At 44.1% G+C, this 17485-nt stretch overlaps 1 protein-coding gene across 5 annotated transcripts in view; it reads left to right on the top strand.

The window, feature by feature from the left end:
- mib1 (MIB E3 ubiquitin protein ligase 1) overlaps window positions 1-11125 on the top strand; it is a 50488-nt gene extending 39363 nt beyond the window's left edge. The window contains exons 13-22 of one of the 5 annotated variants that reach the window (XM_031864948.1): window positions 343-475; window positions 1550-1636; window positions 2077-2235; window positions 3889-4070; window positions 4833-5022; window positions 5118-5196; window positions 5312-5488; window positions 6970-7041; window positions 7764-7864; window positions 8770-11125. In XM_031864948.1, coding sequence (XP_031720808.1) covers window positions 343-475; window positions 1550-1636; window positions 2077-2235; window positions 3889-4070; window positions 4833-5022; window positions 5118-5196; window positions 5312-5488; window positions 6970-7041; window positions 7764-7864; window positions 8770-8910 — 1321 coding nt within the window. In that variant the 3' untranslated portion in view covers window positions 8911-11125. The remainder of the gene's footprint in view (window positions 1-342; window positions 476-1549; window positions 1637-2076; window positions 2236-3888; window positions 4071-4832; window positions 5023-5117; window positions 5197-5311; window positions 5489-6969; window positions 7042-7763; window positions 7865-8769) is intronic. The other 4 variants (XM_031864949.1, XM_031864950.1, XM_031864951.1 and 1 more) reach the window with 4 other exon arrangements.
- Window positions 11126-17485: the final 6360 nt, after the last annotated feature.

The following is a 17485-nucleotide window of genomic DNA, read 5'->3' on the forward strand; positions in this document are numbered from 1 at the left end:
AACACTCTGCTTGGGAAAGCAACTCCTCCCTAAGTTGATTTAGTATTCTTGTCCCTATGTGTGAAAATGGGATATGCTCTGCTGTAAAAGGAAAAAAAAGAAAAAGTGTTGGAATATGCTGTGTATCAGCAGTACAGACGCTGCGATGTGTTTGCTTACAGCAGCTTGTGTCTGGTCCCCAGCTACGATACAGTCATGGATCGATTCGTTTTAGCGGTTTACATTATAACATTTCGACTATACTTTATGTATCTTCTTGGGCTTTTTTTTTTTTTCCGGCATGCTTCCCAGCTCAGGCCGTTCAAACACTCACTTTTGTCTCCGTGTGTGTCCTCTGTGCAGTGCCATGCGCGTGCTGCTGTCTAAACTGCCGAGGCCTTGGATCGTAGACGAGAAGAAGGACGACGGCTACACCGCTCTGCATCTGGCAGCCCTCAACAACCATGTCGAGGTGGCCGAGCTGTTGGTGCACCAGGTAACGACGCACAAGCACTCGCATGCATATAAATAACAGATTATTTTTTTCATGCATGCTTAACACTGACAACAAATGCAGTTATTCATCTTCCATGAGAGGCCCCTTTCGTTTACAATAATGAGCCCAAAGCACAGCTGCATCAGCTCAGCCTGAACTTCTGGCTCTCCCCGCCTACAGACCATTAAGAGCAGCTTCCACTGCACTCCCTGCAGCCAGCAAGCTGTAGACCAGTTGAAGCTGCTATAAGTGCCTTTTTTTTTTATTGAATCCATACGGTTCACAGAGCCTCCAGGGGTATTCTTTAGTGCTGTTGGGCCCTCACATCCTCCTCCTCTTGCAATCATAGGTTCGTGCTCTTTTTCCCTTCTGAGATTGCAGGTTTAACTCTCTCAGGATTACCACATACAGGAGTTTACAGCAAAAGGCACCTGACCGAGTGGGAAACTGGGTTAATTTGGATATGGTGCAAGGCAGCGATGTTGCTGCAACATTCCAACGCATGAACGCTCGCTGCGCCAGCTATACCTTTCAGCGGGGACGGCCTTTTTCCTCCCAAGTCTCTGCAATGGGCTGGTTTGCAGTGATGGCTCAGCTTTCTATTCAGTTATTGCACCACACTACAAGGTGCACTGCAGATTCCCTGCCAGCCAGTCAGCCAGCCTTATTACTTGGGGATTTCACACACCGCCTGATCACAATGCTTATCTTCCCTCCACATCTCCTCAGCTGAGGTGTTCGCAATTGGAAATGACAATCACATGCAGCGTTATTGTAGGATGCGTTTTTTTCCAGCCCCCTAGGTGACACTTTGTTGGTCGGCAGGGTTGAAGGAAAGCAGGAAGGTTCTGCCGTGGCACAGAAAGCCAGACTGGTTGTTACAATCTTTCATGTGCTGAACAATTATTTTACTTTTCAACTGAATTATTTTTCTTTTGGTCCTGTTCGTCACATGTATCACTTGCCTGTCATATTCACGTGTACATATGTGTGATTCATTATGGTTGGTTGTTAATGTATGCACAAATGCTCACATGTTTATTGTGTGTTGTGCTGTCCTCCCCCCCCTTCAAGGGCAGTGCCAACTTAGACATCCAGAACGTCAACCAGCAGACGGCGTTACACCTGGCAGTGGAGCGTCAACACACTCAGATAGTCCGGGTTAGTGGACCCTCCTCTTTTTCTTGTGCTTCTACCCGTTTTTTTTCTCCTCATTTCCAACACAAACTGAAGATTTTTTTTCAGTTTCTCATTGTGGACTAAACACAGAAGGGAGTAGAACAGCCCCTGTGCAGCCCCATATTTTATTTACACGGGTGGATGTCCTACCGTTGGATGTGGTCCTGCCTCAGATTGATGCTGTGTAGGGATAATGTTCTCTGAGGCGGTGTCTTGGTTAGTCATTTGGCGTAGTATTGGATTGAGATTGCCACGTTGCCATCTTGTGGACTCAAGAAAAAATGCACTTCATAATTGGGGAGTACAACACTGAGGCACTGAGCAGAGAACTTAAAGATCAGCACTGAGGCATTTGCATTGTTGCGTCAAATGAAAGTTGTTTCACCGTTTCTGGCTGTTTGTTGACGTGTTGTTCTTGACAGCTGCTGGTGCGGGCGGAGGCCAAGCTAGACGTGCAGGACAAGGACGGGGACACGCCGCTCCACGAGGCACTGCGTCACCACACACTGTCCCAACTGCGACAACTCCAAGATATGCAGGACGTCAGCAAAGTGGAGCCCTGGGAACCCTCCAAGAACACAGTGCGTATACATCAATTATTAACCTCACTGTTCCTCCTAGATCACAGTAATTTGCTTGGGTCAAGGTTCCTTAAGGCATCATAAGGCATCGTGGCATTAAAGTGAAATGAAACGTTGTCTAACAGTCAAGAGATGCAGTTATCAACAAGAAAACAACAAACTGAAAACGCTTGAGGCCAATTGTATCAGGAAATGTGGCAGCTCATTATCCAATAGGCGGGTGCGATTCATTTAAACATTCCCAAATGTATTTGCCCACAAAAGGCACACACAAGAATGCAGCGTGTCATGAGAATTTAAGATTACCTGCCATTGGCTTTACTGCCACTCTTTAAAAGGCTTCGTTTAAAGTTTAGAGTCTTGTTCCGTTTATATTCTTTACCTGTTTTTCCTCTGGTTGAGGGTCTGGTTATTACCCAGCATAAATTGTGAAAAACACTAGGAAACACCCTGGACAAGTCACCAGTGTATAGCAGGGCTGAAGCACATACAAACATGTTCACACCTAGGGTCAGCCCTGTGTGTGTGAGACAGAATAATGCAGCTTTTGCAGCTTGCTGGAGATTTTGTTATGCATCTGAAATTGAAGAGCAGTATTTATGGGATTGAGAGGGCAACGAGTTATTACCAATAGCTGATTTGGTTCTAGTATTACTATAATAACTTGCATGAACTAATGAATAAACACAGGACACCCATGGTTCTTTTTTCATACTAAAGCCTAACAGTGTCAGATCTGTGTTGAATTTAGGTTTGGAGCAGGGTCGTAATTCTGGTTAGCAAATACTAATCACACTCGTTAAGACACATTAGAGTGCATATGAGCTGTGTGTCTTTGGGCTGTTAAAAGATACCAGAGTGTGCAGAGAGAACCCGTATAACACTGACAGGACAGACAGCAGCCCGGCGGAGCAGCCAACCAGCTCGCTGCAGCCTCTGGACCAGCCTGAATGAGTTTGTCCCTCCGTAGAGGCCGTGTCAGACCTGAACCCCCTTCATGTTAACGCCACATCACTAATCCCTACAGGGACGAGTTTAAGGCTACGGGGCCTAGCTGCAGCTACAGACTTACCTGTCACCCTCCCACTTCCTTCTCTTCCTTCTCTCGGCCTGCTCTCTTGTATCCTGCTTCCTGCCCTCCCTGGTTCCCTGCGGAAGAGACAGACAGCAGGCCTAATTGAAATGTGTGCAATTGGGTCACTCTCCCATAGCTCCCCCCCCTTCGAGATGAGAATTGAATTAGCCGGCCTGGTGGCTCCATCAGCAGAGATGTAAAAGCTACTGGTTGAAGACAATCGGACATGGAAGGCCCAAATTGCTAGAGAGAGAGAGAGGCTTTGAGTTGGGCTCGACGGGACAGTTAATGGGATTTTGGCTCGGGACGAGGGGGGTCCTGATGCCTGACAGCCATCTTAAGGCATGTCTTTGATTGACTAATTAGCTATGATCTGATGGTACTTTGGCACGGTCCACCTGAATAATATCAAAATCAGGTCTCCCTACTCTCTTTGCTCTTTACTCTCGTGCAGATGTGTGAGGAGGAGAAGAGACACCGGTCCCACTGGGTTCAACTTGAAAACAATCTTTTATGTCCAAAGTGCCTGATGTACTTCTGATGTATCTGTTTTTGTGTGTCTGTCTGGCTCCCTGCAGTTAATCATGGGCTTGGGCACCCAGGGGGCAGAGAAGAAGAGTGCGGCATCCATCGCCTGCTTCCTGGCAGCTAACGGAGCAGACCTGACCATTCGTAACAAGAAGGGCCAGTCCCCTCTAGACCTGTGTCCAGACCCCAGCCTCTGCAAGGCTCTGGCCAAGTGCCACAAAGAGAAAAGCAGGTAAACATCCCTTGAAGGGATAGTTTGACATTTTAGGAAATACACCTATTTGCTTTCTTTCCAGGAGTCGGATGGGAAGATCAATACCACTCTCATGTCTGTCCGTTAAATATGAATATGAATCACTTCTTGTAAGTTGCTTTGGACAAAAGTATATTAATCTAATGCAATGCCTGGGCTGTAGGTAAAAACAACTAATCCACCCACTAACGCGTCTAAAGCTCAAGTAGTTGTTTGTACAAGAACTGAGGTGAGAAATCCTTCATTTGTGGTTTGACGGCGGTTTAACTTTTTGTTTTTATGGATTAGCGAAGCTTTCATCAGACTGTGTGGTCATATCAGAACAGACAAGCAGACCTAGATGTTGTGACCTATTTTATTGATTTAGTCTGCTTTTCTCTTTTATGTGGCCAAATAAAAACGTAACTGTTAAATCAAACGGACTTGGCGATTAAAACAAGAAGAAAAGAAATTAAAACGAGATGAAAAACATGAATTTAAAGGAATGTGTTCGTTGTTTTTTAATATATTTATTCACCTACGCTGACTTAGAAAAGGGAACCATCTCAGGAAAATCATCAGCAACCTTATTGATTTCCCTTTTTTGCTAAAAATCTTTCATTTGTTTCTTTCATTTGTTTGCGTTCTCCTCCGTCTGTTCCTTTTTGTAATATCTCTGTCTTTGTCTCCCCCTATTTCCTTTGTTCTCTTACACCCTCACTTCCGCTCTCTCACGCTATGGTTTTATTCTCAATGTTGCAGCGGTCAGGTGGGCACCCGCAGCCCGTCTCTGAACAGCAACATCGAGACCCTGGATGAGTGTATGGTGTGTTCGGACTTGAAGAGAGACACTCTGTTTGGGCCCTGCGGACACATCGCCACCTGCTCCCTCTGCTCGCCTCGCGTCAAGAAGTGTCTCATCTGCAAGGATCAGGTCCAGTCGAGAACTAAGGTATCAGAAGCAGTGCGACTGTCCGTCCTACCCAGAAATAGAAACCCCACGAAGAGCGGATGTTTGTTTTTGTTGTTTGATTTGTCCCTCCGCAGATCGAAGAGTGCGTAGTCTGCTCTGACAAAAAAGCAGCCGTACTGTTCCAGCCCTGTGGCCACATGTGCGCTTGTGAGAGTAAGTTGCACCTCTGCATCTTTCTGACCAGCTGCTGAATAACAAAATAAAAACACACACGCTGTGTATAGAAAAGACTTTGTATTCTGACCGATATGCGTGTTGTTGTCACCAGACTGTGCCAGCCTCATGAAGAAGTGCGTACAGTGTCGGGCTGTAGTGGAACGCCGTACCCCCTTTGTTCTTTGCTGTGGTGGGAAAGGTATGGAGGATGAGGCCGCTGATGATGATGATGATGATGATGATGGTGATGATGATGATGATGATGATGATGATGATGATGATGACCTTAGTGAGTGAATCTTCCACACGTTCCCTTTTAATTCCCCTTTATTTTCCTTCTTTCTTTTCTCGTTTCCACTTCTTTTTTATATCTGCTTTAGCCTGTTTTATATGTTGCTTTGTTGCTGCCTTGCTTATGCATTTTATTTTATTTTGTTTGCACCATTGATACATTGTTGTTGTTGTTGTTGTTGTTGTTGTTGTTTTCATCCTAGTAGAAATGTACAAATTAAGTCAGACGTTTGAATCCGTTAATCTTACTTTCCACGACTAGATCTGGCATGTTTTAATCATTGCAATCATTGTGATCATGTCATCTGTTCAAGCTTCTATTTAGATTCTGGCTGAAATGGACAGTGGCTTCACAAGTGCTTGGCTGCCTTGTCTGTAAATCCGCCCAACTAGATCTTCCAAAGAGACCGGATTTTGTGTGTCAGATCATATCTTTTTATCAGTAGAATCTCAGAAGCCATTTCTAAATTGAGTTTTGCAGAGTAATACAATAATGTCCTAATATACAGACAGCCTGATGTCCTTTTTTCATGTTTCTGTGCCCTCTTAAAGTTTGACGAACTTGTTTCTAAGTATATGCTAAACTACCTGTAGTATTAATGATGTATATGCATATTAATACCGACACGAATGTGAAAAATAACTATTAGAATGATGAAAAACGTCAAATAAAACACCTAAAAAGCAGGATTTTCAGTTGCGCACAAGTGCTGAATGTCATCAGTTTTACCCCTAATCGTCCATGAATAGTGATTCAACGTAGTGTGCAAATAGATTTATTTTTGGATGCATTCACAATCCATCTTCTTGTCTCCAAGTTGAACACAGTTTTTGTATTGCCCATGACCTTCTTTTAGCGGTGCATCTCACCAGTGGTTACTCCTGTCGTGTTTTGTTTGAGTTAAAAGGGAAACTGTTGTAAGTTCACTAACTTCATGTTTACCCCCGTGTTCATTATTTTGCATTTCCTCCACGTGTCAGCTTGTTGGCAGGCAAATATTTCTTGCAGTCGTTGCCAGACGTGCAAAAAAAAAGTGAATGCAGACCCAAACACTTCATACACTCATGCAAGGGGCAGCATTGATTGTTTATCTCCTCTCTCCCTATTCATCCCAGTAACACTGACTGTTACAAAAGCAAATCCAATGCACGAAATTCATCCGTCGCTTTGATTATTTTCACTCCCTATTTCTCTGATATGTACTTCTAACTGTGAGTGAAAGCATTCGACTCATGCTTCACATTGGCTGACGGCAAAAAGAAAAGCGAAAGAATCACTTCGCCGCTGTGCATTTTAACTATATATTCTACATAGAAGAGGCTCTACTTCCCTTTCTTTCCAGCTTGCTGGCTTTTTTCCTTCAAATTCTGTCTCTGAACCTCCCTTAGAGGCTGTAGTGAGTAGTTTTAGTCCCCAGGCCAGCTGTTGAGCTGGTCAAGGACGGCTCCCACTATAACAATGTGACTGGTTATTCCCAGCAGGGAGCTCTAACACTATGGCAGGGGGATCGCAGGATCTTCTCCAGCCCAACAATCTGGCAATAAGTTGGTGTAAGTATACCTCTATGATCCCCTCCCTTATCAGACCCTTTTCTCAAAGAGCTCCTCCAGTGCTGCCCTGGCCCCTCTCCCCTCCCCTTAAACCCCCTCCCTTTCTTTTTCAGTGACACACACACCCTAAACAGTATATGCCGATACAGTACGTTTGTGATGCAAAGGCCGAGAATCACATTGGCGCTCACTGTCTCTGGCAGATGTTTGCCAGTCTGGAAGGGAGTCCACAGCAGGGTCTCAGTCCAGCTAATTTGTTGAGTGCTCAGATATATTTCAGGTAGTTTCAAACTGGTATATCATTACACTCCTTCATCCTGTGGCTCCTTCAATGCCTGTAGTGTTGTATAATGCTCTGTCCTGTGTTAGTTTTATTTTTCAGATAATTACAAAGTGTGCATTTCTGAATTCAAGTCATTTAAAAATGAATGCAAAGCCAACACAGACTGCTAGAGCCCAATATATTAAAATTCAGAGTGCATATGTTTGCTTGTTTGTGAAACACATGTTTTAAATAGAATCTGGCTCCCGGCATGTTTCAGAAGGGCAACGTCGGTGTGGCTGCGTTTCAGTTTTATTGGCAATATAGTTTATCATTACGAGGAGGTGAAGTTTGGTTTGGCCGCTGGCGCAACCCTCTTTTGATTTGTTTAGTCTCTCTGCTGGTAACTGAATTCCCTTTTTCCCCCTCAACGTGTCCGTGTGCTGTTGCGTCCAAACAGCCAGCGGAAACATCCCCGCTTTGCAGAGAGACAAGGACAACACCAACGTCAACGCTGATGTACAGAAGCTCCAGCAACAGCTGCAGGACATCAAGGAGCAGGTGAGTCCAGACTGTCTGTAGTGTAGAGCGGAGGAAGGCAGGGCGTGGTACTCTCACTTTGAGTATTATTTTCAGTATTGGTGTGTTTTCTAAATTTATCTAGTTATTCTTTAGACCAAAATAAGCAGAAAATAGTCAAAAATGTCCATCAAATATTCCAAGTTAATGTCTTCAATTTCCTTTTTTTTCATATTCAACTTGCAATCATAAGCTTGAGCCTTCAAATCCACAGCGTTATTCCTGATTCGTTCTTTAAATGATTAAATCATTAATAGACCACACTCGGAGGTAAATTGATGACGGGCGGTGGTGACCGCCAGGTTAGAGAACAACGCTTGTGACGTCATGGGTTCGATCAACCCGGACCAACAGGACATGTATGGGTGGGCAAAGTGATAAGCAGCGCTTGCCCCCTCCCTCATTACCACCACTGAGGCGCCCTTGAGCAAGGCCTTAACCCCAACTGCTCCAGTGGAGCCGCTCGGTGTCCAGCAGATCAGACGGGGGTTGTACTGGACAGCCGCCATGTGTCAACGTGATCAGGGCGTTTCTGTAAAAGAGAGCATTGCTTTCGGTGAAACTCCCCTCTGAATAACTGAAGGTGAAGAGAAACATCTGCTTTAGAAGCAGCCATGTTAAAAAGTACCAATGCCTTGCAGGACATTCGAGGCACGACCATTTCTGCTAAAAAATGATGTTTTACCGTAATGTGGCTAAGCTGGGCACACCCTGTTTTCTTTTTCATAAAGACACAAACCAGGTGTGGCTCGTGAACTACCAAGGCAGAATAAAACCAAGCAGGTTGATGTTTCATGTTGTGTGTTCAAACGGATATGTGCAGCATGAAAAGGTTTTTGAAAGTTGAAATGACTTTTATCACAACAACGCATGCACTGTGATTGCAGACTATGTGTCCGGTGTGTCTGGACCGGCTGAAGAACATGATCTTCATGTGCGGCCACGGCACCTGCCAGCTGTGTGGGGACCGAATGAGCGAGTGCCCCATCTGCCGCAAGGCCATCGAGCGCCGCATCCTCCTTTACTAGACCCCCCCCCCCCCCCCCTACCACAGACTCTTTCTCCTCTCTTAAGGCCCTCACCGAACGCCACATTCACACCAGCTGGTGCTGCCGCTGCTCACCATCCCCACAGCACCCGAGTCAGCCAGCCGAGGGCGTTCTCTCACGTCTTATTCGACACGACAAATGCTCTCTTAATGGTTTGCTTTCAGATGGAATTTCTGTTACAAAACAAGGAAAAAAAAATATGAATTGACGTTTTTAGCAGTTTTGCTGTTCTGTCGTGTGTTCTACGAACTACGTGCATCACACGCGTCGCCTTTTTCTCCCATTTTTCTCTCTGCCTTTCTTCTCCCGCCATCATCTTCTCGCTCTCCTCTCTGTGTGATTCTCTGTTTTTAATGTGAAAGTTCTTTTCTCTCCGAACGAGTCCACGGTGGCTCCTTTTAGCCTCGTGGTCCTGGACATGAACTTTTTCGGGGCTCATTTCTGGATTTCACCCCAGAACGGCTCCCCGCTAAAGCAGAACTGTAGAGGAGGTGATGAAGAGGTCGGGCCCCCCGGTCCCTTACGATGTAAAGTTCTCGCACATCTGTCGCAGTCAATGCCGGCTGCAGTCGAATTTTATTGTATTTGTAAATCTTTATGCACGTGTATTGGTATCGGAAGCTCCAGATGTGGATTTTAAGTACTTAATTTTTCGCAACTTAATGGCCAGTTTGTGACACATTAATGGCCAGTTTGTGACACATTACTGTTTTGCACCACTTAAAAAGGTTCCGCGAGTGTTTTCAGCTTCATGTCGGTGTTCAGTTCGGCTGCTGTGACACTCGTGTGCCGACTGAAGACCGGATGTTTTGGCAGTTTTGCACTAGAAACGCCGAGTCAGGGTAAAAGCTCTTTTCTGCAGCGACTTTGGAGGTCCACTTCAGCTCATTGATAAAACGCAGATGGAGTTGTAGTAACTGCCAGGGAGTACGCACACACACACACACACACACCGCACCCGTGTTTTTGTTATCCATGCTGTACCAACACTCTTTTTTTGGCTGCGAATTCCACGGCCGCCGTGTAGCGACTCCAGAAGAACCCTCCCACTCATCCAGCTTCTGTCCGGTGATCAGCCCCCGTTGTACCTGTTCGTTGTACACACTACATGATGCAAACACTTCTGTCACAAGAGTATCTTGTCACAACTTGATGTTAAAACTGTTAAAACTGTTGAGACTTGGTGGTATTGTCTGACAAAAAAAAAAAAAGTACAATTCAATGAGCAGTGCTAATTTACCATTGACAACGCTGTGCCATTTGCTTCCAAAAATCGACTTGTTTAAATAACTTGTATGGGGATAAGGTGCTCTTTATCTTGTATTACTTTTTTTTATTTAAGTGCATTTCCTTTTTTTTCTCTCAAAATCAAGGATTTATTTGAGCTAGAGAGTACAATCCATTAGAACACTAAGATGAAAATGTAGAATAAATTATTTTGTATTGCTGCCCAAAAAAAATAGGATTTATAGGTAACACTGCCTTCCTAATATGTAGCCTCAAAATCTCACTTAACATCCTGCTTTGATATTAATGTCGAGATCCGTTTGTGATGTTTTTCGTTGGCAGTAGCTTTCTAGCCGTCATCAGTAGAAGCACTTTTTATTTCTCTGAAATAGATCTCTGTAAGCCGAACGTGTTCATTTGTGAAACTGAAGAAGAAGAAAAAAAAAAAGACATTTTGTCGTCAAAGGTGTCGAGTATGTTTTCATCAGTGTTTTATTTGGGAGGAAAGCTAATGATTTTATAAAGACAGAACTGCCTTACCTGTTTTAAAAGGCAGTGGCCCATGTGGAGACTCAGCGAGGAGGCTAGCTTGCTCCTCCTCTATGTGGGAATTTGCATCCGCATAAGAGCATTGTTTTGTTTTCCTTCTTTCGACTGAAAGCAACTTTTTTGAGTACAGTTTTGATTCTTTTCATTGATCATGATAACACTTAAAGCTGGAAGCACTAATACGCTTTATGGTAGTGTTGTCTTGTTATGGTTGTTATGAAAAAGCCTATTTTGTACTTTTATTTTCAATACCTGTAACTGTCCTGTTGGAAAAATGTATCGGTAGTATTTTCTTTGGCATGAATGTTTGACATATGCAGTACGACATGTATCATGGAAACCGTTCAGTCTGTATTGCTAATAAGTGCTTTTAAAAACAACCATATAGCTGAAATAAAGTTCTACATGAACCACGGGACACTAGAGGTGCTGCTTGTTTATCCAACTTCTACCGCATTGTTTGTCGGTTTTTTGTTTTTTTTTGTGTTTTTGTTTCTCCAGTTGAGCTGGGATGTAGTCGGCCTCCCTCTTCCGAGCGGAACATTAGCATTTTGTTGCTTTTCTCCCGCTGTGCAGCGTCTGCCTCACAGAGGAGACAGGGTGGCAGAGATGGGGAGGTGTGAGCTAATTGAAAATGCTAACACCTCATAATGACTCAGCACCAGTGTGTGATATAGGTCAGCTATGCTAATCAGAGAGAGAGAGAGAGAAAAGAGCAGGAGTGAAACACTCAGGAGAGATGAGAGAGAGAGAGACCCGAATAGAGTGATGCGTCTTCTCCAGTGAGCGGATGACATGTCTGTCACAAGGCGTCTCCTCCGAGCACTAAGAAATTATGACCAAAGGCCATTTATGTTCCAGCTCATTGACTAGTCCATTCATAACCTGGACATCTCTGGGCTGAGCTCGCACGCAGCAGCAGTATGCAGCCGCTCATAACAAAGACATCCATCACGCTGTCACCCTCTCACTCCGTCAATGCTCGCTGACTGCAGGGGAGGCCCTGACACCTTTTTATACCCTCTCAGATCTCCGGGACTTGGCTCGAGGCCCAGACGGTTGGTTGTCATTTCTGTGGCGCTTTGTCATTTTACACTCAAGTACCTGCCTTCAAAGCGATAGGCCCTCATATGGGGTTACCTGTTACGGCGTTAGACAGCGGCGTGAATGGCAGCTGCTGTCGTTTCCTGCATGAGAATAAAACCCTGTGTGGCCATAAGTATGTGGACGATAGTCCTTCTTGAATTATGCTAATTATGTTTGTTTTACTCTTCAAGATGGCTCTGGTTTTGTGAAGGTACTACTTAATGCTCTGCATATTGCCTGTAGTTTTAGTAGTTACTATTATGACCTATTGATGTCACAAAATAGGGGGAAAAAGCACCTCACAATTTTCCTGAACCCAAGGTGACATCTTCAAATGTCTTGTTTTTGTTGAAGAAACAAATCAAAGAAATCCCATTTACAACAGAGAAAAGCAAAAAGTCCTGCAAGAGCTTCATATTAATGCCCAGAGTTTTGCACGTCTGTATACTTTTGGATGACAGATCATTAGAATAGTCTACAGCCTGACCATAGAGACTAAATAGAGACATTCAGGGGTGAACGTCAGGACCAGGCAGATGTCCATCACTCTGCCCGGCCCTGCCGACTGACTGTCAGGGTGCTGGAGACGCCGCTATCTCTCCCCTGGCCACGGCCTGATCCTGGGGAGGATCCCTGACCGCCACGCCTGCCGGTTTCAGCTGCTCGAAGGCTGCAGTGTTTGCTGACTGGACTGCAGGGGTTGTTGCTCCCACACCAGGGGGGTCAGCTAATCCACCGGGCTGCCCTGCGGAGTGTGAGTGATGGTGGCTCGGCACTGCGGGCTTCACTGAGCAGCAGATAGAGACGAAGTGGACCCCCGGAGAGAAGAGCGGGCAGCCGTGATCAAGAAAATGACTGTGACCGTGCTTCAAGTCTCTGCTGTGATCGCTGAGAAGGGTCAGTGATATCCATCTGCCGGTGGAGTCAGCACGCCGCGGGGCAGGAAAGTCAGCGTGCAGGTCTGACATGCAGGTTTCAGAGCACATCACAAGGTGGCAGTACATCCAATGACTAAACCCTGTAGCTTCTCTCTCCTGTCATACATGCATTTTATATTCGTGGTGCAGAGGACGATTCAGCAAAATGTACAATAAGTCACAGCTTACTCATCTAGAGGTTATTGTCTGGTTGTTTCAGAGCAGGAGGCTCCCTTTGAAAACGGAGCTGTTGATCCTCACCTTGGCTGGCAGCAGCAAATACAGCAGCAGCTTACATTCACTAATCGCATCTTGATTCAGAACTTGAACTTAACATGTTGTGATGCCAGGTGTTCCTGCTAGACACAGTTAACTGTCTGAGCTAAATAAATAAAGCCCAGAAACAAGAAGCGAATATCGTTCGGCATCAATCTGTGAAAACTAAAAGTTTGCTGAATAAACAGTAGATGATTCTGATTTCACTGTATTGATTCATGAGGTCTCAGTGGAGGATTGTTTCTACGTCTGGCTTTAAACTGACAGAAAAAATGGGGCAAAGTTATTACATTTAATCATTACCATCTGAAAAACATTGGCTTATTACACATTATCTTTCAGACGACAAATTCTCAATGTCAGTGTTTCTTTCTTTAAACCTGCAGAAATCAATTCCTCCCTGGGTTCAGTCGGACCGCACAGATAGATAAAAAGGGGAGAAATACTTCTTTCCATCTGTTTTGGCCACTTGGGCTTTTGCTTCCATGTTGGAAGGAATTGATCGCTGGCTGTCTGAAGGTCCTCTCGTTCTCTCTCATGTCATCCAGTTCAGAAGTCTGGTTGAATTTATTGTCTCAGTTTATGGTCGGCCTGAGCAAAGTGCAATCTGGCTGTCTGGGCTCTTTGAGAAGGGAAGGGCCTGAAGATTTGTTTGTGTCACATTTTGGGACCAATTTTTTGGACTTTTAATTGGGGACATTGGTTAAACTGAGGACGTAAACTGTTTTCGTTGTACCTGCTGGTTCATTTTATAGTTGGGATATAGTTTAGCATACGTAAGACGTGGTTCCAGTTATCGCAAACAAATTAGCTTAAGTCACTGAATGTCCCTAAATGTGATATAATCCCACATGTGTTTGTGTGTCTGTAGGGTGGATCGGTGTTCCTGAAGGCAGCAGCCCCACCTCCACAGTAAAGCCATAAACTCCTACAGATCCCTCCTCAACAACATATAGGCCCCTGACGTGCTGATTGCTTTATTGATATTGATCAGGGCAAAGTGTCAAACCACTCGTCCATCTCTCTCTCTCTCTCTCAGTGGTGGGCCGTTGTTATTTATGCATGCAGAGGGAGAAGGTTAACACAAACAGCACTCGGTAAAGTCCTGCATCTGTTGGTGGAACACATCTGAAAGTAAAACAAGAAAGAAGTCATTTGGAACTTTGTAGCAAAAAAAATTGATCTCGTATGTCATCTACTTTTTTGGTGATTTAATAAAAAACTAAATTTCTGTAAATAAAATATATTTGTTTTACATTTTGTATCATACAAACATAAATGAAATGGTAGGCTATGAGAATAATTTCAAGTTTTGCAGATCCAGTATTCGTTACGCAACACAAACGATTTCCAGTTCGGCGTTTAAGGACAAATTGCATCAATTGTAAACACTTTGCCGGGTATCATCAAAGTTAATTTACCTTCTCTTTAAGAGGCCCCGCAGCTTTGATTCTGACTTGATTTAAATTATCTTCATTTCATGAGTTTTTGACAACGTAAAACTTTGCTTTCAACATCCCCAAACCAGATACTCTGTGGCTTTTGACCTATTGCCTGTCGCCGCAGTCAGTGCTGTCCTTATCATCCCAGCACGATTGGAGGCTGGAGCCTGCGAGCCACATTTACAGTGCAAATGTTATCGTTCCAATGACACTTTAAACAGTCTTTATCAATATATAGTCATTCAAGGTTTATGAGCTTTGATAAAATGCCACTAGCCATGCAGGGGCCATTACAACGTGTGGCTACGAGACGCATATGTAGATTGTAATTATTAATTCCTGTGGATTATCTGAAACTTTTAATGCTCAACAGGTAAAATAAACAAGTCTGCGTGTCAAGAGGACGAAGTGGACTAAATGCAAAAGATATTGATTTGCTCCTCAGGAAGAGCAGCGTAAGGGCAAACTACAGTGTGAGTTTGGCAGAACCTTATCATCCTATTATCTTTAAAACAGTGGGTTATCATAATTGCTTACTTAATAATTCTATAAAACTGTGGAGGTGCAACCTTTGCCTGGGCAGTAAACTGTAGAGTGCTTTTGATGCGGAGATTGAAAAGATTCCTGACGGGGTTAGAAGTGCTGCAAGCTATTCACTTTATAAAGTAGATTACAATCACAAACACGCCAGACATTTCCAGGCATGCAAAATGTTTTAAAATGCATAAATAATTCATGAATAAGTCGATAATCTAACACAAACAGCATGACTTTTAAAGAAGTAGTATAATGCTAATAATATAAATCAGATTTTAGATTTATTTATTTTAAAAAAACCATAAAAACTACCAGTACTATCCAGTCCAATCAGAGGAACTAGTCAATTATTCAAATATTTAAGCAATAGTGTCACTCTGCTCTCTTTAGATGCACTTAATGTCACACCTCTGCGAGTTTGTAGAACAATGGGGTAGACATACTTAATCAACAAGTGCAAACCTCGTCACATTTAACTCTCAACTAGGCAAACAAGGTGGTGTTGATGACACTGTTCTCCTGCAATGGAGCCAGGTGAGGATTTCTAAACGAGGTCAGCTTTGGGATCAGTGTTTAAGCCGCATGCGAGTAGAGAATTCACCCGGTTGTAATCCTTGTGAACTCGGATAGAGACAACAAGGAAACTCCCCGAGCTCAACTTACCTGATTCCCCTGAGCAATCATTTTTTTTATTTTTTATTTTTTTTTGTTTTACAATTTCTTCCCGTTTCTGAAAAAAAAAGGGGGGGTGGTTCTATAGAGACAGCAAATGCTACAAAGACACGTTGTATAACAAAACAAGCGCACATCTGACAGGTGCTCGCCTCCGCCGAGCAGGCAGTAACCTTGGAGGGAGTAGACAGGAATGCAGCAGCCCTATCTGAGCTCAGAGGAAAATACTGACTGAAAAGGCCTTTTTTTTTTTTTTTGTGTTCGGAGAGAAAAATCAATATTCCAGAGTCCATCACACGGGCAGACATTTTCATGTCCTTTTTTTTTTGTTCCAGGTGGGTTCCAGCTATGTGAAACACGCTCAGTGACCCCTGGAAAAAAAAAATAGTTAATGCCTAACTTCTTTATCTTTGTTTTACAGCCAAGGGTTGTACCTCCAAATCAATACATGATACACAAATATCCCAGGGCTCCATGCTCTAGACAGAGAGCAATGACGAGAGCTTGAGAGTTAGCTCGCTTCACACCACCTGGCAGAGAGGAAGGTCTTTTTTCTCTGAAGGCCAGGAGCTCGTGCTAGAGTCAATGTAGAGAGAGGGAGGTTATATTATACACTTCTGGGGAAAGAAAACGCAAGAATTTATCAACACGTTCAGATCACGTTTTGACAGTTTTAAGGTTGTACCTGGCTAATGTCTGGAAAAAAAAATGTTAAAAGAAGATTTTTGACATTTTGGGAAATATGCTTAATCACTTTCTTGCTGAGAGTTGGACAAGGAGATCGATACACTCTTATGGTTAGCTTAGCATAGGCTCATAGACTGAAGATTGTATGGCGGCCAGACCTCCGGGTCTGGAAACTGAAGCCAAAGTGGAAGTGCCATAAACTTCAGGGGGCGACTCCTCTGGTTGCAAAGACTGATTGCATAGAAATATGTAAGAAAATGACCCGACTTCTCACTTGATTTATTACCTCATCATCGTTCAGTTTTCCTTAGCGCCTCCCTCTTGTGTCACTTCTCCTTGCAAAAAAAAAAAACAAGATGGCGATGGCCAAAATGCCGAACTCAAGGTTTTAGAACCGTAGTCAAAAACCAGTGGGTGACGTCCCGGTGACTACGTCCACTTCTTAAATAGAGTCTATTATGACAGCCAAGAAATAGTCTGGTACATAATCCCCCGTTACACCACAACACTAGTTTTTGTGCACTTAAGAACAGGATTTAATGTGTTAGTAGTGAGCTTTAGAGGAGCTGGTAAGCTCAGTTTTTTCAGTTTTATTTTACAATTTGCACTGGAAGAATTTTCACCAAAGAAAAACCCAACTCCGTGAATATAAAGGTTGAAGGTCTCAGCATGCAGCCTGGGAATGCAGCATCTGGACCTTGATAGCAGACCGGCAGAATTTCCACGCTGTTATTCCAAACCCTTTTGGATGGACAGCAGAAACTCGCTGGATGTTTACAGCAAAGACCAACAAGCTTGAAGTTTTCTCTCCTCTCTGTGTCTACGCTGGCCGAGATAGTTGATATCTGTCACTGCCTGGCACTCTGTCCCTGCAGACCTTGTAGCAAATCAACAGGGCAGCTCCCAGACAGATAAAATGCCTCACCAGAGTTTCAGAGCTCTAAAGCAGGTTCCAGTTCCCAACCAGTGTTATGGTGAGAGAAAGGAGCATCCACTCAGGGAGCACAGACAACCCCCCAGTTCTCTGATAGTAGCTGGTAATCTCTGAGGTCGACATGTCAGTCAGGTCCTGGAGACAGATGACGTGAGGCCCCTGATAGGCTGTCTCCAACGCAGGAGACACCAGCCGGGCCGCGCGGGCTGCTGGGACAGAGAGCAGGA

Source organism: Anarrhichthys ocellatus, unplaced genomic scaffold (assembly GCF_004355925.1).
Source record: "Anarrhichthys ocellatus isolate YVR2014 unplaced genomic scaffold, GSC_Weel_1.0 scaffold32, whole genome shotgun sequence".
In the NCBI taxonomy this organism is placed as follows: Eukaryota; Metazoa; Chordata; class Actinopteri; order Perciformes; family Anarhichadidae; genus Anarrhichthys; species Anarrhichthys ocellatus.